Below are 21,571 nucleotides of genomic sequence, written 5' to 3'. Positions count from 1 at the left end.
GAGTATTTCATTTCTGTGGTGGAGAGGGCTTTGCTTGCGTATGCGATAGGACGCATGTCCCCGCGTTCGTCAGGTTGCAGTAATACAGCCCCAACCCCTACCGGGCTTGCATCTACCACCACTTCGGACTCCACTCCAGGGTTGAAATATGCCATGGTGTCACCATCAGACAGGGCGTTCTTCAGGGTCTGGAATGCCTCTTGCTCCTCGGCACCCCATTTCCATGCTGTGTCGTTCCTCGTCAGCGCCCTGAGTGGCTCCGCTGTCGACGCTAGCCCTTTGATGAACCGCCCACAGTATGTTACCATCCCCAGGAAGCTTCTCACCTCGGTGGGGGACTGTGGGGCGGTAGCATTCTTGATGTCCTTGATTTTGGCCGGGTCAGGTGACACGCCGGCTGCGTGAAAAATGAAACCGAAAAACCCTATGCGGTCTTTGAAGAACTCACATTTTTGTCGATGTAGCCTGAGGCCTAGATTTTTCAGCCTTTGGAGGGTGCTTTCCAGCCTCTTCAAGTGCTCCGTTTCCGAAGCTGCGAATACCAGTATGTCGTCACTCATGTTCAATACGCCTTTGAGGCCTGCTAGGGCTCCTCGGATGGTGTTTTGAAACACTTCGGCGGCTGACGAGACCCCGAAGCTTAGGCGTTTGAATTGGTAGAGGCCGTCGTGCGTTGTGAATGTTGTTATATATCTCGAGTCAGGGTGGAGCTCAAGCTGATGGTACCCTGCTCTTAGGTCTAGTTTAGAAAAGACCTTGGCCCCTTGCAGTTCTCCAATGATGTCGTCGAGGGTCGGTGTTATGTGTCTTTCTCTCTTAATCGCCGCATTGGGCAGTCGCATATCGACACAAATTCTAACCGCACCGGGTTGTTTTGGTTTGGGCGTCACCACGATCGGAGAGACCCATGGCGTCGGCCCCTCTACTCTCTCGATGATGTCCATGCTGACAAGGGATCGGAGTTCTTCTTCTACCTTTTCCCTGAGGTGGAAAGGTATCCGCCTGTGTTTGAGGGCCGTGGGCCTGATTGAATCATCGATGTGGAGGCGCACCGGGGGCGCTTTCAATTTCCCAATCCCCTCGAAGATACCCGAGAATTTGCTTAGCAGTGTCTCAATATCTATCTGATATACTTCGTATGCGAAATGGATGAGGTTTAGGGCCTCGGATGCGGCACAACTGAGTAGGGAGTGGGGGCTAACGTCTGTGACGAAGAATCTGGCCTTGATTGTGACTTTCCCCCTTGACACGGGTGCTACAAATACTCCCTTGAGGGGCAACGGAGTGTCTCCCCCAAAAGTGAAGATTTTTGCCATGTATTCGTCTAGTTTTGGGGGGCCTGGGAGTCTTTGGTAGTGCTCCTCTGCGAGAACACACACCGATGCACCTGTGTCAATGAGGATTTGTGTAGGCACCCCCAGTACACTCACTTCGCACTTGGGTTGTCTTTTCCGTTTGCTTTCCGATGCAATGTTAGAGATGAAGATTTCGTCTTCCTCTTCCTCGTCTTCTTCTTCTACCTCTGCGAGCTGCAGCTTTTGAATTTCTAGTTCGAGCGCCGCGATTCTCCGCTGTCTTCTGAAGCCGCTGCCCCGTGCCCTCGCGGGTTCTCTCTGCACAGGCACCGGAGCAGGGGCGCGGCACATACGGGTATAGTGTCCTGGTTCCTTGCACCGTCCGCAGGACCTACCCTTGGCTGGGCACTCCTCCGTGTGTGGCAGGTCATATCCACAGTAGTTGCAGGATGGTCCAGAGGTGGCAGGGGAGTTGTTCTCAGATGACTTTGGGGTCCATTTATCTCTCGGTTTGGACCGTCTGTTTATGGCATACGCTACCTCCCGTGTGCCAGGGTGGACCGCTGCATCCATGTTTGCCCCTCTGGATTCGGCTAGCTCATATGTCCGGCCACTGTCTTGTATTTGTTGTAGTGACCATCCTGGCTCCCTCAGTATTTGACGTCTCAGTTTACCTGAGCTGCACCCCTGGATGACCTGGTGCCGTATCATCGACTCCTCGTTGTCCCAGCGACACGTGCTGGCCATTAGTGTCAGCCTAGCACAGAACTGATCAAGAGATTCCTCCTCCCGCTGTTTCTCCTTGGAAAAGAGGAATCTTTCATAGTCTACATTTGACTGGGGTATGAAGTGGTTTTCCAATGCAGTCTTTACCGTGGCATACGTGACTACCCGCAGATTGAGTGATTCGTATATGCGCATCACGTCTAGCCCAGCCGAATACAGGAGCGTCGCTCTTTTTGCGTCGTCATCGGTGGTTCCTGTGGCTGTGAAGTACATTTCTAGTTTTTTCACCCATAGTAGCCACCTGGGGCCTAGCTTGGACGGGGGGCCAGATGCATCAAATTCTTGCATGGGCAGTAGCGACCCCTGTTGAGTCCTTACCACCCTTGTCGCAGCTTCTGTTTCACCATCACTTTCAGCCATCTTCACAGGTCGCACAGGCACCTCTCGGTGATTTGGAGGCCGCAAACCTGACTGGGGTGGGGTTCCACGTACCTCCGACTGCAGTTTAGCAGGTCGTCTTCACTTCGTGGTTTCAGTCCAACCACCTTGCGCTGTCTGCGTTGTTGTGATCATCCCCAGGTTGTTGGGGACAGTCAGGGTTCCAAAAATTAATCTTATCCTCTTGACGTGGCAGCGCACGAGCACCTTCTCAGGCCGCTACTGCTACGACGCGTGGAGTGTTTCCGCTGGGTCCGCTCCGTGTCACCGCGTAACAACGCAGAATTTTTTTTTTTTTTTTTTTTTCCTGCACCCACGTGTTGGGCACACGTTGCGGCGGTGGTCCCGCCTCGTCGCCAGTTGTTATGTGCGCCAAGGGGCCTCACCCATACATGCATTCACACACATACATGGATGACACGGGACGCGATGTTGCCTGGTCCGCGTCCCGGCGGGAACTGCCGCACGGGCGCACTTTATTGCAACCGCGCATGCGCGGGTCACAACGAGGCTCGCGCATGCGTGCTATCCTTGACTCGGGACGTCACACCTTCCACCCATGTTGTGTATCTGTCCTTTAGGTGGACCCCCTCTGTTCTCTCAGTGCCTGCTCCCCGTCCTAGGCACTGGAATGTTATCTTGTTCCCCGGGCACTCCTCAACATTGCTGAGCCTCATTCCCCACCATCCCCATCTCCAGACTGCCCTCATGCTGTCGCCACTGCCAGCCTTCCCACTCACTTCTACAATCCAGACGTAAACCTTCACTGATCAAGCATCAGATGGGCCGCAACATCTCGTCAAAGCGGAGGTGGTCGCTGCAGCTGAACCATGGTGCCACAGCGAGCAAGAAGGCATCCAGGGCAGCCTAGGGGGCCTGAAATACATCATGTGCTGCTGAGCGGTTCCTGCGTATTGCCCTCTGAGCTCTGACCCCTTACTTGGCGCTTCTTCTGGTCACCTGATAATGCTGCTGTGAAGCGAAAGTCTTGTGTATCCCATTCACACTTTTGGAAACATCTTACCTACTAACAGTACAGCAAAGACAATTCCATTGCTCTCGTTTTTCGGTGAACGCTTTGAAAACTTTGAAAATGCTTTGATGAAAACGTGTTACACTCCAAACATTGACAGGAGTCATAAAGACACAGTGACTGGGGGAGCAAACTGGGCAGATGGAGACTACCGGTCAAAGGTGGTGGGGCAATCCGCCCGCCCCCTGCTTGCTAGCCTGCATGAACATAAAGCATGATAGCAATCAGCATTAGCATGGGCGCACCCTGCACGCATGCATGTAGAAAAGGTTAGGAACCCAGTGGCTTTGTATGCAATGCCTGCTCAAAGGCACGTTGCGATATCAGGACCGGTACAAGAATGGGCAGTTGAGGTGTTGGTGCCATAGAAAACCAACCAACAGCATGCGAATGTCACAGACCGGTTCTAGAGTTTGTGTAACATAGAAAGTAAGACAAGCATACCATATATTTGGAGGTCAGTGAAGGTTTGCTTGGAGGGTGAGTTGACTAAAAGTACGTGGGGAATGTTAGTGGAGTGGAAATAAGACCAAATGAGAGGACACCTTTGCGAGTGACTGAGAGGCCAATTGTTGTTTTTGCAAAACAGGGCTTCATAGAAATCTTGTACACATTTTTTAAACACATTCATGTGGAACTCCTTCAAGGCCCATAGAAAGTGCACTGGTCTTTAGTAAGGGAAGCTACAGGGCACAGATAGGCTTTACAGCCATCAACATATACCTACAATTTCTTTCCCTTTGCGTGGTGATCATCTTTCTCCTTCTTAGTTTTTTTCCTTGTTGGCGCCATACATGCAAAAACCTGTCTGCCAATGAGCTTTGGAAGCTTATCTGGCATGATCTGCCAGTTTTGCCCTCTATTGACAACTTTTTAACATCAACATATTAGGTCTTGCCAAATACGGTGCTTAGACTCGAACCTGCAGTAATGGTGGAATCCTTCTCTTGGTTAGAAATGCTACAAGGACCAATGCCACATAAGCAGGCATACTTTCATTCAAATGACCTCATTTAACGAGCATCATGCTATTGGATTTCTATTTAAATGTGTGGCTTACCCTGCAGCAATGTCTTCCCTGTATACTTTCCACTGGTCAAAATCATAAGGTTCGACCGCCTCCCTGCCCCCGCATACAAGCTCTTTTAATGTCCTTCTACAGCTGTACTGACTTAAAAAAAAAAATTATTAAAAAAAAGTAATTTCGTTAACACATATATACAGTAAGTCTACATGTTGTTAAGGAATCACCTATTAGATCATTTTAATTGTTTTGTTACTTTTGTTTGTGAAAGTCAGTCAAGGTGTTGCCTCAAAGGTAATCAGATCTTCAGAAAAATGAGACACTCGCAATCAAACAAGGAACATATTGGAAATCTATCTTCGGTACTTGTATCTCCGCCCCGTTTGCATCAATCAAGGAAATAGTGCCGCACCCATTAATGGTAAACATATTGCATCCTTCCATCCAAATCAATGTGGTATTCCAGGTGGCATATCCTCAGAGGAGTAGAACAAAGATTGTATTAGTGAAGTCCAGGCTAATATTGTCATTAACAGCTTGGGGGACCCCCCCCCCCGTATGCATTTCTGTACCAAACCTTAGTCTCAGCCATAGCTCATCTTTTCATATCATCCCACCACATACCAAACTGCGGGCCAGAGGCCTTCTTCCATGTCACTGCAATCCTACGTTTTGCTAGTATACAGGCTAAATCAAGCAGTTTAGTCACATGTCTTGTCTTTGGGCGAGGGTATAGACCCAATACGCACATTTCAGGTATCCATTTAAAACTAGTAATTCCTGTAGCCTCAATTTTCTGGCGGATAGCCCCCCAAAACTGCTGTATCAATGGACAAGCCAAGACGTATGCATTAGATGAGCCATGCTATTACCACATCTGGGGCAATTGGAAGATGCAGATAAATACATTTGCGGTATCTTACATGCAGTCATGTAAATCCTACAAATAACATATAGTTGAATAGGTTTATGTGAGCGTTTCTGGACACTGTATGTACATATAGAAATGCATTATCCCAATCCCTAACTTCTATTTTTGTGTCAAGATCATTTTCCCACAAAGCATTAATCCGGAGAGCCCCTTTATGAAAAACCTCATAAGTCTCCCAAACAGTCTAGACACACGTTTCCCACCGTCTGCTAGCTCAAATAACAACCTAAGAGTCTCCGTTAGTTCTGGATCCTCAGGTAATACCAGCCATAGGGTCTCAACAGTCCGTACTAATCTTATAAACACCAGTAATTGTCCTATGTGTAGTCCATATTCTGATATCACTTCTGTAATTTGCAATAATACCCCATTCCTGAACACTCCGCCCCGGTGGCCACTCCTGTAGTTTCCCCAACAGCTGAAAGTCTCCTGTGTCACAACAGAAGGAGGCCGCCAGTGGGAAATTTGGGGAGTATGGATCCCATATTCCTAATCACTTTGAAGTCCTTCACCAGAGTTTTTCTTACCTATTTGGAAAAGATTGGGGTGGCACGGGAAACAAATATCTGTCTGCAGAATCTCCTACAGCATAATCTTATTTATGGCCGATTGCATCAGTTCTGTGTCCAAGGCAGCTTCATCCGTTAGCCACAATGAAATCAACCGAACCTGTCCCGCCAGGTAGTATAATGAAAAATGTGGTAGTTGTATACCACCGTCCTCCTATCGACAACAGACTGATCCATTCATTGTGATCTTTAAAAACCTGAGGTGCATATTACCCACAGCCACCCCCTGTATTGGAGTCCTCCCGAGTACTTCGCACCTGTGTTGCATGCCATTTCTTACTGTGCTTTTTTGGACCAAACATGGAAATAAAGTGAGGACGCAGAGTTTTAATCCATGGTGTTGGTAGGCAATATATGGTGTTGCACAAGCAAAGCAAGCAACTTTCCGGACCTTCATGCCCAGTCTAACATTGCCAACATCCCTCCATAGCAATGCAATCCTTCCAAGGCTAGATACAACTGGAACCAAAACTAAAAGCCCTACTCTGGGAAGACAGCCTAAGCAGATATTCGGACTAGGGTCAGGCTGATGGCGGATTCTCTGGTGCAATTCTTGGCCTGGCATGCTAATTTAAGTAACCATAACCGCCTCACTTTATTTCAGACCTGCCAGATTGCCTCAGGGCCATGCAAATGGCCGCGGTGTGTGTGGCCTGAACCCCAATGACATAATGTAACCTACAGAATGTTGGTAATAATGCTGACGTTTTGATGCAAAAATCTTTCGTCAAGTTAGTTGCAAGAAAGAAAGCACTTTGGTAAAATCATGAGCCCGTTGGAGAAAAATACAGGAACGGAGTCACTCTACAATCAACATTCAGTAATACAATCTGATTTCATCACTGAACGAAAAACCTGCATATGTACATTGAAAGAGGGTTCGAACCGTGGTTTAAGGGCATCTGAACGTGCATCTATTTTGACAGGATCTCATCTTTCTCCTTGGTGGTAACATGCTCTAGTGAAGGTCTCCATCACAGCTATGGGCATCACCAGCTAATTGTCCCTCTGTTTACTCACATGCCTGCCGGACAGCACGTGGGTAGGTAAGAGTTATGGGGGACCTGACCGTGCAGCTGTCGGGTTCAGCGGCCCAGTCACTCTGGGGCAGATGACCGTTCCAACAGCTGCATATACAATAAAACATATTGATTCCTAGAATAATAACTAGAACACTCCTATAACACAAGTCTATGGTGGAGGAACCTCTCAGTAACCCAAGCGAGGAAAAGATAGCGTATGCAACGCATCACCAGATGACCTTCAAAGAAATACCAGGTACATTTTGAGGCCATGAATTCTGTAATTTGGTACACGAATACATATCATGAGCGGCCTTAATTTTCAGGCCATTTCTTGAAGACATGCGTTTCTTTATAAGGCAGTGCACACATTGTACCAGAGCAGGCGTTGCAACATATCAATGCTTGGCAGTATTGAAACTTCTCAACTAAAGGCCATACAGAAACCAGTTTTTTGTTTTTAACTTTTCGATGTTAAACAAATGTTTTTTTTAGATTTAGCATTATGGATCCGGATCTATTGTTGATGAATAGACAACATTGGGCCTCATTACAACCCTGGCGGTAGGTCTGACCTGGTGGGCGGGGCGACAGCCGCCCACAGAACTCGGTATGTGCCGGTCCAGTAACAACAGTGCCGGTATGCTTACCGGCACCGTTGTTAGTGGACCGGAACACTCGTAATGAGGCCCATTGTCTCTTTCCAGACCACAATCTGCTGTACGTGAACATGACACCCACTCGGTCTACATTGGCTGGCACAACTTGGACACACAAGGGCATCCTAGATACCCGCTTTGGCTCCCCCCCCCCAAATCAGTCTTTAAATACCTTCACATTGTAGTATCAACTAACCTCTCATTCAGGGATAGTTGATATAAGACGGGTATGGTAGAATGAGAGCACATTTTAAAAAAAATATGTTACAAAAAGGTACCAAATACGAACCACTAAAATGAAGAAAGGCCAACAAATTCTGTTTATTACAGGGCAGTCTGCAGGGTATCAGCCGTTTACTGCGCAGCCGGAAATAGTGCATTGTTTACTAGGAATCGCTGTGAAATTATAGAGGGGCAGCGAGTTGTGGTAATCATTCAAGTGGGCGGTTGTGGGACAGGGGCGGGGGTCTTCCTCGTATTCATTTTCGCATTGATTCATTGTAAACGATTGGAGATTTCTGGCAACGCAGTAATGGATGCGCAGTCATCACATAGATCCGTCTGCAGGCATTCCAAATAGCAACATACAGCGCGAAGTGGATAACACCGGATTATCGGTGGATACGTAGCAATGGCACAGCTGGCATTGATAGGAATGCTATCAGAAGTGGGGTCTCCCGAGTCAATTATTTCTAATTTTTTAGTTTTGGAGGGCTTTAACAGAGGTTGCAGAACAGTTCAGGCCATTTTGTGAACATAATATATTTTTTAATTCATAATCACTGGACAATATGACAACATATATACATTAAACAAAAACAATATAAAATGTGCAATGATGCACTTCATCGAGGACTGCAATAGTACCCATTAGCTACTCCTCAATCACCCAATGGGAAACAACCTCCATCCTCAATTGTAAACGACGCAGGTAATTAAATCCTCTGCTGCCTGTCCCATTCAGGTACAGAAGGGTAACATTAAGGGGAGCAGCTATGCCACGACAAACGGATTAAACCCCACAAGAAAGTGGAGATGGATGAGGAAGTGGCTTCATCTATTAACATTATATGAAGGCGTTTATCACCCTACTGTACCTAGATGTTAACCTGTTGAAACTAGAATAAGGGAAGTTCCATGTAAAAATATTGAGGAGCTGCATGCACCTCGTAACTACCTTTTGTTGATGACGACTGTAATGACTGGGTTATATAAAAACATTGGCTTTTAGAGTGGGATATGTGCAATAAAAAGAAAAACACTGCATTATTCAATATTTCATAGTAGAAAATACAGAATGTTTTACAACATTAACTGATTTGCACTTTATGTATAATTGCACTTTCCATGCACTATTTTGCACAAGAAAAACATTCTTAGATGATGTGCATTATTGCACATTTTACATAGTTTTTATTTCATGTATATATGTTGTCATATTGTCTATTGATTATGAATAAAATAAATATATTATATACACAAAATTGCCTGAACTGTTTCACGACCTTTATTAAAGCCCTCAAAATATATGAATTTGAAATAATTGACTTGTGAGACACAACTTCTAATATAATGAACCCTTGTTGCTCCACAGGTGTCTACGAAGAAAGGGGATCCCCATACATAGTTCAGAATTAACACCATGTCTTATTGACAGCCAGGCTGTGCATGAGGGGCACTAAGAGGGGGTGTGATGGGGCCCAGTGTCAGAGTAGGGTGACGTGTAAGGAGAGACCTTGCACAAGTATCTAGTGCATCAGGCCCAGGCACGGGCGGTGGAGGGGTACAAGTGTGGTGGAGTGAAATGGGAATTGGGATTAACGGGGGAAACTGTGTGGAAGTTAAATGGTTTACCATTTCTAATCAAGATTTCTGGATAGTTTTATTACCAAGTGGGTTATCTATGGGATGAAACTGCAAGCAAGACCAGTAGGGGAACTATGAGCGGGAGAGGAACATTTGAGGAAGACCCTGGAAAAAGAGAGAAGGCTTTGGGCTTTGGAGCGCTGAAGGGAATCCAAGGGACCTGGAAGTAGTTATGGATTGTTAGAATTCCCTAAACCTAAGGGGTATAGAAGACTCAGAAAAGATGGGCCAAAGAGGATAATGAGGCAAGGGGTTCTGTGAATGGCTGTGGTGATGGGCCAGGGTGATCCCATAGGGAGCCCATGAGGAGCTTTATGTCAAGGCACAGACCTATGTTTAATTGCAATTTGTTTGAGTAAGAATCTCTGCCAATGATGGTGATGGTTGCATATAATAATTATGTTTTGGAAGCAAGTTTTAATCCTGAAGGAGGTCTTTAGTTTTTGTTGTCCAATAGGACTTTAAATTTAGGTCCATATTCTAGTGCTGCGCTCCCGCCAAAGTCTACCGTAGGGGTCTGCACTCACAGCTCTATAGAAATTTGGGACTATAGCTCTCATGATCCATCGCTATTGGATAGGCTGGCTAGGGCTCATGGTCATTGCAGTCCAAAACATCTGGTTAACTGGAGAGCAACACCTTGTAGTCCCCTACTCTACAGCCGTCTAATCTGATCAAATAATTGTAATTATGGGCCCATAACAAAATGACTGATCAGACATGTATGTATGGAATGTTAACACATGAGATTATTTTGCCAAAGACACCTAATAAAACCAAAAGGAAATATGAAGACCTTTGATGGTAACCATGAGAGATCAACCAGAAAGCGATAGCATATGGATGGAGATACAAAAATAGTTTGAACACATTTTTTAAAGGAACATTTAACAAATATGCTAGGTCATAAAGGTAGATTAAGATTCAATATTCACAGAACATTCAAAAAACAATTTTGAAAAGGAATTGGAACGTTACAATGAAGGCTATAGAAGAATCCTTGGGTACACATTCACTGGCCTGGAAAATTGAAAGACTGTAAAAGAGACTATAGCAATAGAAATATCAAAAATATATTTCTGACAGGCTTTTCTATCACTCCCCCTCAGAGAGGTGTGTATTTCTGTCGTCGTAATAAAACCCAGTTTGGTGTTGCATTATACTAGCTTTTTATTGGTGTGTGTGACTTTATGGATTGTGTTATTGCCATACGGGCAGCATCAATATGTTGTTTTACAAATCCCACACGGATATTAAATCAAACTTCTCCGAGTAGAATACGACAGCCAATAGTAGAGTGTAAACATTACATTGTTGCTACTCCCCTTTTATTAAGCAGGGATCCAACCAGCATGATGTCTCAGCAATAAATATTCACTAAGTGAAATTTACAAAAATAGAAAGTATGAATCATTTATTCTTACTAACTCGCACTGGGCACTTACTTTTTGCTTGCTTCAGAGACATCAGCGATGTTTGAGAAAAGATGATGGCTTTCGGTTTTGGTCATTGTGGTACTCAGTGCTTTTGAGTTTTTAAACATCTTGATCAGAATGTCCAGACTAAGCAAATAAGAATGTTCTGAAGAAATAACTTCAAATATAGCCTGTAAAAAAGAAAGGAAAAAAGAACAAATGGGCATAAGTGTAACATCAAAATAAATATTGTTAGGAAAGATTCCTCTTTACTGCACTTCTCCTCCCATTTCTATGGACCACCAAACGTTTTGCTTTAATTTGTGTATCTGGCCAGGTCATCTTTTTACAGTGTAGTGAAGCCTTGGGCTTCACTACACTGGCTTTTGCTCAGCTGTTATGGGGAAACTGACATGTCCTTCAGGCTGTCAGTACTGTGAAACATTGTTTGCCTTAGTCTAGTTACTTTGTTACTACTTTTAGTACCTTTTTACCACTTGTGGCAGTTTTTATCATTGTGCAATGTATTTTACAATGCAGTACAATGGGGTACAATTTTTTATTTTGTCCTAGACTAACACTCAGAGGATTTTTGGTTACTCTTGGTGTGCTAAATGGACAAGCTGGTGGGAGCAGTGACTTTTTACAAATGTTTGTTGCATTTCATTTTAGCCTTATCACGTTTACCAGGTTTGGCTACTAACTGTGACTATTGGTCAAACATGGCCATGCCACAAGTTTTTCTGCTTGTCCTTTGGCCATCTTGTCTTTTAGCCCCCTCCTGGCCTGTGAGTAATCCTTATATGGACTTTGAGTGCCTGGAAAAGCAAAGGCTTTTGGCGGGCTACTGTTTTCTGTCAGGACGTGTGCTGCGACTGTCTGGTCCCAATCCACAAACTAGTGCCAGTGTGTCTGAGTGGTATGCATGAGTTCTGCCACCAGTGGTCCTGATTGGACCACTGCTGGGGTGTGTGTGTGTGGGGCATGTCTGTCATTGGCTAGTGGGAGCTGCTGCTCCTACCTGGCTATTAGGATAACAAGAGGACCCCTGCGCCCACTCTAAAGAGATCCTAGAAGAAACTGACGGAGCCAAGACTCCTGTCCAGCTACAAGACTTGCAAGGAGATCACGGACCCATGGGAAGAAAGTTTGGCAACCAACTTCTGCTGCTGCCCTAGTAGAGCCCTGTCCTGTGAAGAAGCTGCGACACTTTGAGTGGAGGGAACATCCCTTCTCAATGTCAGCTCAGAGTACTACGAAGAAGAGCCTTCAGAAGTGCCCCAGGACTGCCCTGTTGCTGGCCAGCTCTGAGTTTGGGCTCCCATACTGCTGACGTCGTCATTCTGAGTGGAGGCCTGGAACTTGGGAACTGTTCACTGGACTCCAGAGAGACTACCTTCATTTTTTCCAGCTTCACAAAACTGTATCAAACTTTGCTAAACTTTTGGGCAGAAGGCCCCATACATTTTAGGGATGGACTTCTGAAGTTAGGATTGAATCTCTGTGGACTAGTAGTGCTAATACTAGTCTATACCTTCCTTTTCAGGGGTTTCATATGTATTTTGCCCTACTCCAGCGATTGTATATATGTTTCTAATTTTTAGTACTGAGTGATAATATTACCTGTTAGAAGTCATTTTTCACTGTGATATTTGGCCATAAGTAAGGAAGTATTTCTATACCTGTCTGGCTAAGGGTGTTCCTTCACCATTTCAAAGTGTGTGCTCGTTGTGGAACCCTTGCAAGCTCGCCACCTCTTGAGACTTAGCATAGACCCCTCACCTTGCTACCTTGAACTGGTTTGGCTTCAGCTCCCAGAGTCGTCCCTGTCACACCAGGCCAGAGTATAGAAAATAATTCCTAACACATATCTCAACTGTCAGACTATGCCATGGGTGTCACCTTTTTACAGACCTGACATTTTTTTAGGCAACAGCACTCTGCAGGGTTTTCTAAGCCTCTGCTCACAATGGGAATAACATGTCACTCCAAGTCCCATCAAGCAAAGTGCGGATGGCTACGAACCCCTACCTGGAAGAAGATTAATTTGAGTCCACCATACCAGGTAGTATCACTGGGGCTCATTTTGCAAGAAGTGGTATTGCATAGAGAGCACCGACATCATTAGTACTTATGCACTGTTCGGTGCACTGCATGCAATTTCCTTGTCACAAAAGAAAGTGCAAAATGAAAGAGAAAAAACGGGCAAAATTGCCTTAATCTTTCATGTTCCCTCCGTTTTGTGTAAACTGTTAATCCTGCCAGCAAATTGTGCTTTGCACATGACATTTATAATAGATTTCTATGGAATTATACAGGCAGATTCCATTTTGTTATGCTTGCATGAAAATGCCATGCAACCTTAAAATAAGGTTCTTTAGCAGGAGGAGTGTCAATGAGCAATAGGAAACGTATTTCACCTCCAATCTCCCAATCCGATTGTGAACGTTTTTAAAATGCTACCGAGCGGTAAAACAACGGTAAAGACCTTTTAAGCCCCATTTATACACTTATTTATCCACAAAGCGGTTTTTAAAATGAGCCCCACTATGTCTCATGTACTTTCTAATGGTTACTAAGGCAACAGATGTTGAGTGAGAGAAATACAGAACTACATTGGTGCACAGGCATGCAGCGAGTGCCATTCACATGTGGATTAAGACAGTAGAACGAGCCACAAAATGAAAAAGTGGTCATACAAATGCCTAATGTGAAATTTGATACAAAAACAAATTGAGAAATAGCACTTGCATAAAGAGACAAGAGAATCACACAAACACACAGAAACCACACATGGCACAGACTACTTTTCCATAAATGTATTTGTATGTCTCGGGAGGATAGCTGAGGGGCAACTGTGCTGGCCTTGGAAGCAAGACGACACGGAGCAACACAGGTTCGATCCCGGGTCCGCGCTTAGAAACCTCTGGGTATTAAGCGCGTTATAAATAACCAATCCCATCATAAGTGATGAAAAGATCAGGGTCACGTCTACAGTGCAATACTCCGGGAAGGAGTCGATTTGGTGGTGCACTCCACGGTTCCTTGCACCACTAACAAGAGTAATGCTGTGAAATAGGTAATAGTTTGGCATTTTGAGGAATCCAAATCAAAAGAGCTTTGTTATAAAAAGAACAATACATGGTTCTTCTTCCCAGCCACATTCGCACATGTATCTGCGAGAGCCTGGCACTGGCCGCGACAAACACAGCTGGGTAGAAACAGATTATGAAGATCCGTAACAGTCTATTGTGGATATAATGGGCCAATTCAGAGCTGGGCGAGGACGTTTATAAATGGCATGTCTTCGAGCAGTGAGTCAGCAAGATGGCGGATAGCAATAAAGATCTTGAGGACATGGAGACAAACGTACCACAACCTGTAAGAAAGATGAACGATGTGATATAGAAATGAGAGGATGTTAGAAGGACATCCATTTTTAAGAAAAAAAGGTAAATTAAGTTATTTCAAAATACTTATCAAAAGTGTAGTTTGAAGGAATATGGATTGCATTGGCCATCATAATTTGTTAAAAGGATTAACTGTGGGAGTAGTATTTTGAAGCTATTACAGGATGGATAGCTAGGATTCTGGAGTCCCACTTTCTCTGCTTGATATCAACCGGGGTCGTGCTAAACTCTCACTCGGTGAGATACTCCTGTTAGTCAGGCCGTCATTGCAGGGAAATGTGGAAAGTGTGGGAATAAAACAATAAGGGCCTCATTGTGAGTTTGGTGGTAAACAGGCTAAAATACCAAACTGTATTACTGTTACCGCCACTTGGCCTGGAGGTATTACCACTGGATTACAAGTGGCGGTGGGGGTGGTGTAAGACCCCATTTTTTTAATGCAACAGTATACAGTAATACCACCGCATTGAGGCACTGCCAAACTCGTAATGAGGTCCTAAGTGCCCAGTTTTCCTGCACTCCTGCCATTTCCACTCTGCAGTCTATAGGTTAGAAATGCCTTTGCCTGGCAGGGGGGTTTTCAGAGAGTTGGTCTACGTGTCGCTCCCCTTGATGTTGGGGAGTCACCGGGTATCAGCCACATGATACAGGCCTCATGAGGGGCACTTGACAAAAAATACACATTTCTGTTCAGCTAGGTGTTTCTCTAAAAGTGGGCAGTTTGTTGCCTCTGATCCACTCACTCCATCAAAGCATGAGTCGAGAGAACCCACTATTTGGTTGTTTTTAATGGTGGATTAAAAAGAAAGTAAAGCAGAAACAAAATGGAGTGACAATACAAGGGACAGAAGAACAGTCAGTCCAGATCAGGCAATATGGTTCCAGGTGAAAGGGCAAACTGCAAGTAACAGGAAAGCTATAAGGGGAGAACTGGGTGATGAGAGAGGGCATTCGTGGGAAAAGAATGTGGTGAGAAACGAAAGTTTGGAGGGAATAAAACTAACAGGAAATGTGAGTAGAAAGAAGGGCAAATACAATTGAAAAGAACTCCAGGATTGAGAAAGAATGACTGTGGGCACTGGGAGAGGATGTGCGGGGCAGAGCCTAAAATTCCACAATCGGTACAGAAAAGAGTCTACATGTGTCTGATCTTTTCAAAGAAAACAATAAACCAAAGGCATTGGGAGAGTATTTTTGCTGCTGGCATTTTAAGTTTTGACTCCACAATGGGAGAGTATTTTTGCTGCTGGCATTTTAAGTTTTGACTCCACAATGGGAGAGTATTTTTGCTGCTGACATTTTCTTTGACTCCACAATGGGAGAGTATTTTTGCTGCTGGCATTTTAAGTTTCAACTCCGCTATGGGAGAGTATTTTTGCTGCTGGCATTTTAAGTTTCGACTCCGCTATGGGAGAGTATTTTTGCTGCTGGCATTTTAAGTTTCGACTCCGCTATGGGAGAGTATTTTTGCTACTGGCATTTTAAGTTTCGACTCCGCTATGGGAGAGTATTTTTGCTGCTGGCATTTTAAGTTTCGACTCCGCTATGGGAGAGTATTTTTGCTGCTGGCATTTTAAGTTTCGACTCCACAATGGGAGAGTATTTTTGCTGCTGACATTTTCTTTGACTCCACAATGGGAGAGTATTTTTGCTGCTGGCATTTTAAGTTTCGACTCCGCTATGGGAGAGTATTTTTGCTACTGGAGTATTTTTGCTGCTGGCATTTTAAGTTTCGACTCCGCTATGGGAGAGTATTTTTGCTACTGGAGTATTTTTGCTACTGGCATTTTAAGTTTCGACTCCGCTATGGGAGAGTATTTTTGCTACTGGCATTTTAGGTTTTGACACCGCCATGGGAGAGTCATTTTGCTGCTGACAGTTTTGACACCTTGCATTATGTCTGAAACTTTTACATGGCCAGGGCTCTAAGGCCATTTCTTTTCTCTAAGCAGCAATAGTATTCCTGTTCTGCGAGGATAAGAGGCATCAGAATTTTTTATAGAAAATTGTCAATTCATCGGCACCCCCTCTGCTCCTTTCCCTGCCTTAGTGCCCCTCAATGTATTTCACCCTCTCTGCTCCTTTCCATGCCTTAGTGCCCCTTAATGTATTTCACCCTCTCTGCTCCTTTCCCTGCCTTAGTGCCCCTCAATGTATTTCACCCTCTCTGCTCCTTTCCCTGCCTTAGTGCCCCTCAATGTATTTCATCCCTACATGTCCATTTCTTCACCACAACAGTGACGTTTTCAACCCAAACACACGCAAAGATGTTCCCACCCTCATGCTTGTGCTCATTGTGATTACTCGTTCCAGTAGTACGACCCTTCCCTCATTCCCTCCACCAGCTGCTCCGGCTTTGTGGTCTCTTGCAGTCACTTTAACTTTTGTCATTGCCTTCCTTCATGTATGCATGCCTGCATGTTAACCAAGCAGGCCACATTATATTCCCCTCCTTTTTATATACTGTGCAATGCCAACCACGCCTCTTTTTCCATAAATCTATACACTACCTATAGTTGCCAAGTTTCCCTGCGTCATGCGTGATATCTTGAGACAGCCCTAGTTTCCCCATTGCATTCTGGGACTTTTAGTTTCGTGTTTCCGTTGCCAGTACGGGCCTACAAGCCCCAGCATGCAACAGAGAAGCCCAGGCCGGGATTGAGGCGTCACTATGGCACAAGGCAACTTTACAGCTGTCAATACCTATAGCCTAACTCCAAGTGTCTGACCAAAACCCTCGTGTGCGTTTTTTCCGCTGTTTTATATTCCACGAATAGAATGACTTATTCGTTCATTTCCAGGCACCCACGCAGTCCGCTGAGAAAACTTTTTTGCAACTAATGCCCATTCTGCCTAGAGCGAGCCCGTCCCTTTTGACGTCTCTCCATTGTAGTTTCAGCTGTTGCGAACAACACAGGGCAATGAAGAGTGTTGTTGGGTAACGCCTCTGCGCACACGTTAACAGTTTACCATAGGCATCCCATGCTGACCTGCTGAGGGAGGAGTGTAAACACAAATGAGGTGCCAACGAGCAGTCACCAAAGTAGCTATACGCGTGCATTTGGATTTCTGAAGTCACCCTTTGCAATGAGACTGGTGTACAAGGGAATGTGTGCGTGGCTGGCTTTCCGACCTGCAAAACGTGCGGCTTCTTTTAGCTTTGAGCTCCGAGTGGCCTCGCCCGCGTTATCGCCGCACGCTACCCCTTGAGATTAGAGCCCTTCACAGGCCTTGAACGTAATATGGAATGCCAGTGCGGAAATTCCCATGTACAGTACGATCCCACGTGTGTGTGTCTCCAACAAGCACTTCAGTGAGCAATACCATTCTACCACACCCGAGCCCCCAAACTGTAAACAATAAAAACAAGTAGGGTGGATAACATACCTCTTGCCTCTTTTTTTCTTCCTGGCTCACTGCCTGTGACAAGCCTTTTCTTTTCACCTAAAAGCATGGGAAAAAAATAATATGTAATGAATTTGTAATCTCCGAGTACACACATGTATTTGCCCGATTCAAGCGTATTTCAAATGCTTAACAAAAAACAATCGGAATCTTTATCTCAGTAAATAATAGAACACAATAGGCAAAGTAACAGGGGCGGAATGTGTTTGCAGTACACTCCGAGTAAGGAGCGCGCGCATTCATGACGTCTCGCACCCAGCCACACTTTGCCTTTACAACAGAATTACACTACCTTTTTGCCGGCGGGAGGGAGCGCGTGGGCGTGGATATTGCTAGCCAGGTTGCTGGAACCCCCCTGCACAATTCTTTAGCTTGCTTTAAGAACTCAGTGGGCCTCATTACGACCCAGGTGGTAGGGGGTTAACGGCGCCGGTAGAGCGGCCGGCGCCGTTAACCCCCTACCGCCTCATTACGAGGTCTACTCGCGGACCCCGCTAAGGACGCCTGGTAAAACCAGCCGTCCTTAGCGGGTCCCGCGAGCAGACCAGGATGCAAACAACGGGCCCATTATTAACGGGTCCGTTGTTAGCATCCTCCCCATTCCCATTGAGCCCTATGGGTGCTCGAATGGGGATGGGGATGTACCGGGTCCGGGTTCCTTGAATGGGGAAATACCGAGCCCTCCAAGGTTGGAATGGCCTGGTATTTCCCCATTCCAGGAACCCGGACCCGGTACCCGGTATGGGTGGTAAGGCTCCCTCCATACATGTAATGAGGCCCAGTCACAATTAGAGTCACAGATAATGATCAATTACTCACTCTTGTTTTCACTCACACTTCCCCTCGCCCCGGGTGCCGTCCCTGCTACCTCCTTCCCTCATTATTCACCCCTTGGCACTTTGCAATCTGCTTGTGCTACCCTTTTAATGTTTCCCCAACTTATACCACAGCACTGGTACGGCGTACCATGGGGCACCAAGGGTCTGATTCACAAAGCATTTTCCAATTGGATTTCGCCATCATTGAACGTGCTTATGAATCAGGCCCTAAATCTTTCCCCACTCTATTACTTTGAAACTGCCCGTAAAGGAATCCTGTCACTTGAGGAAGCAGCCACGCTTCCGGCTGGCACCCCCCTAATCCTTAGCCCCGTCTTCTACCTTTCACCAATGTACATTCTGCATATCCCGATGTGGGCACAACTGCTCATGCTCCAGTCAAGTATTGGAGCCGTGGGCTAATATGACCATCAGAGTGCAGAAAGCAGTGTTTACGACCCCAGCAAACCTCCCAAATCTCCTGTGTTATGTGACTATGCTGTAGATTGCCACTTGGTTCACATAAGAGAGTCCTGTACCATGTGCAAATAATACTGTTGCCTATACAGTTTGTGTCCTGCCTGTGCAGTCCCTTTTCTCTGTCCCTTTGCCTCCCCCACCTCCTGTTTATGTTTATGTCACTGCTTCCTAATGTATGACACCCTGCATTGGCACTGCCCTGCCAAGTGCATTTACTTATGCACACAGCTGCTTCTCAAAGCTCTTTTTGTTTTTCAAATGAATACAACAAATGCTTAATTGTAATGCTTTCATAAAAAACCAAAAAGGGGGTTCAATTTGTAATTGAAGAAGTACTGCAGACTTAAAGGAGGGCCTGCCCCCACAGGGGGCTCTAGAGGAACAGCCTCTGTAGTGGGGCTCCCACCTTTGCTCCACCTGGAGGAAGGGGCATCCCCGGGGCCCAGCCACATCCAGTTAGGTGCCGGGGGATGGGATATAAGGCGGGGGGACTGGTAGCCCAGTCTCTTTCCACAGCCCCCCACCTGAAGTCCCACCCACCCTCACCTTCTAGGTTTAGAGTTAAACGTGTAGGGATTTCTTAGTGTAAAAAGAATTGTGTAGGGTTCTTTGGACCTTAATCTAATCAATCTGCCTCATTATGTACAGGTATGTAACGTTACTTTTCAGTGGATTTCGAGGTTGTAAGCCACTATGCGTTTGTTCATATTTTGTATCAGCTATACATTTTTCCTTTTTCTGTACAGGCAGAGTTTCGGGGCAGTCCTAGCCGGGGAGGAGTTTGACACTGCGGTTTCGACCGTGGGCGGTTTCCCGATGGCCGCACTTGAGCCAAATTTGGACGATGGGCACGAAGTCCTTTAGGGACAGTTGAGACTCCTCGTTAACGAGATTGTGGTCCCGAGGAAATAGTACTGCTCGACAGTTATACAGTTATGTGTAGAAGCATATGTTCGCTACCCTGCTAAAACCGGAAGTGACAAGCATCCCCTGGAACATTAAGACTATGACATTGCATTGCTTATGGGTCCCTTAGAAGACTAAGAGTTTGAACTATGAAGTTGCTTAGGGCTGGGACAGCCCCTGTATTGTTGTGTGCTCCAATAAATGTGATCTTTTGTTTCCAAATATAAACAGTTGTCTGTATTTTATTAGTAGGGTAACAACTGCTATGGTTTTTCTGTCTTGCCCCCTGCCCCCAGAAAAGGGCGTGGCCAATGGAGGATGGCACCGTAAGTATATTTGGCATGTATTAAGGACATAACCATTTGTATTCAATCATTTACATTAAGTTCTACACTTGCAATGTTACAGAGTGGACTGATATGTATCTGCTTCACCAACCAGATTATTAAAAAAAAAAATAATTTAAAAAAAGGAGTAAAAACCATGGTAGGTACCATGGGGAAAAAACAGCCATTCATGGATGCCATAGAGAAATCAGATAACGATAGTCTACCACTGGCCTGACCAACTCCTTCACAATATTTGGTCAACGTGGTAACTGTCTTTACAGGTAAGAGAAGCATGCATTAAAGAAACACAGTTAGTATAGAGAACAATCTAGTGCCATTCTTGTCCGAACAGGAGGGATCCCAGGTGAATGTCACAGTGTGGATCCCATTAGAGAGAGAGAGAGGGATGATGCCCAGGCTATTGGGCTGAGACGAACATCAGCTCAAGGAAAACTGCCTTCAAGAATCAAGTCTACCTCCCAAATCCCAAGCGCAAGTAATGATGATCTTGTGTTTTTGCAAAAAGAATTCATTTCATAACTTTTTCCATCGATGTCATCGACTGCGTATGACCTTAGTTATTAACAAGAAAAAGTTAGAACATGCAGTGCAGTTTAAGCGACTGTTGAAGACACACATATTCTGGTGGGGCAAACAAAGGGCCTCACTATGCGCGTGAAGGAAAGTGGAAAAGAAATAGGAGAAAACAGAATCTCCCCCCGTTTTCTCATTCCTGCTAACTATGAGATGCAAACCCACAAGGAGCCAACAGCTCCAGCATATGCATGGACATGTTACCTCAGGAACAAAAATGAGAAAAGACCTCTGGTGGAATTGCGTATAGAAGCAATTCCTCTATAACCCAGCGATGCCCCACTGGACATTGGGATGGGGGACTAACCTCAACTCATAATGTGACAGATGCAACAGTGCTAAATGTAATTTAATTTAAAAGGAATTCGCACACATACTATCTCATCAACTTTATTTTGGTAACATGCCCCCCAAAAGTATACAGTAAAAGATATATATGATATTTTATCACATTAATCATAAAAATCCTTTGTTTAAAATGGATAAAATAAAATGGATAAGACGCATAAAATTGAGATATTAAAACATGCTAAAACTTCAAACCTAAAAAAGAGTTGCTACACAAACAAAGCTCGATCTTATCTGCCAAACTTTGGCAAAAAAAGTCAATACTGTGAACACGACATCCTCATAGGGGTCAGGTCACCTATA

The 21,571-nt window shown here is 45.1% G+C and overlaps 1 protein-coding gene across 2 annotated transcripts in view; it reads right to left on the bottom strand.

Annotated features, from left to right (window-relative positions):
• ARHGEF26 (Rho guanine nucleotide exchange factor 26) overlaps window positions 1-21,571 on the bottom strand; it is a 736,698-nt gene that overhangs the window by 557,263 nt on the left and 157,864 nt on the right. For both annotated transcript variants that reach the window (XM_069618407.1, XM_069618408.1), the window contains exons 5-6: window positions 17,776-17,832; window positions 11,009-11,169 (exon numbers count right to left, since the gene is read on the bottom strand). In XM_069618407.1, coding sequence (XP_069474508.1) covers window positions 11,009-11,169; window positions 17,776-17,832 — 218 coding nt within the window. The remainder of the gene's footprint in view (window positions 1-11,008; window positions 11,170-17,775; window positions 17,833-21,571) is intronic.

Source organism: Ambystoma mexicanum, chromosome 10 (genome assembly GCF_040938575.1).
Source record: "Ambystoma mexicanum isolate Mex_15411 chromosome 10, UKY_AmexF1_1, whole genome shotgun sequence".
NCBI lineage: Eukaryota > Metazoa > Chordata > Amphibia > Caudata > Ambystomatidae > Ambystoma > Ambystoma mexicanum.
Note: the sequence above shows the minus strand (reverse complement) of the source record. Positions and strands in the feature narration are given on the sequence as shown.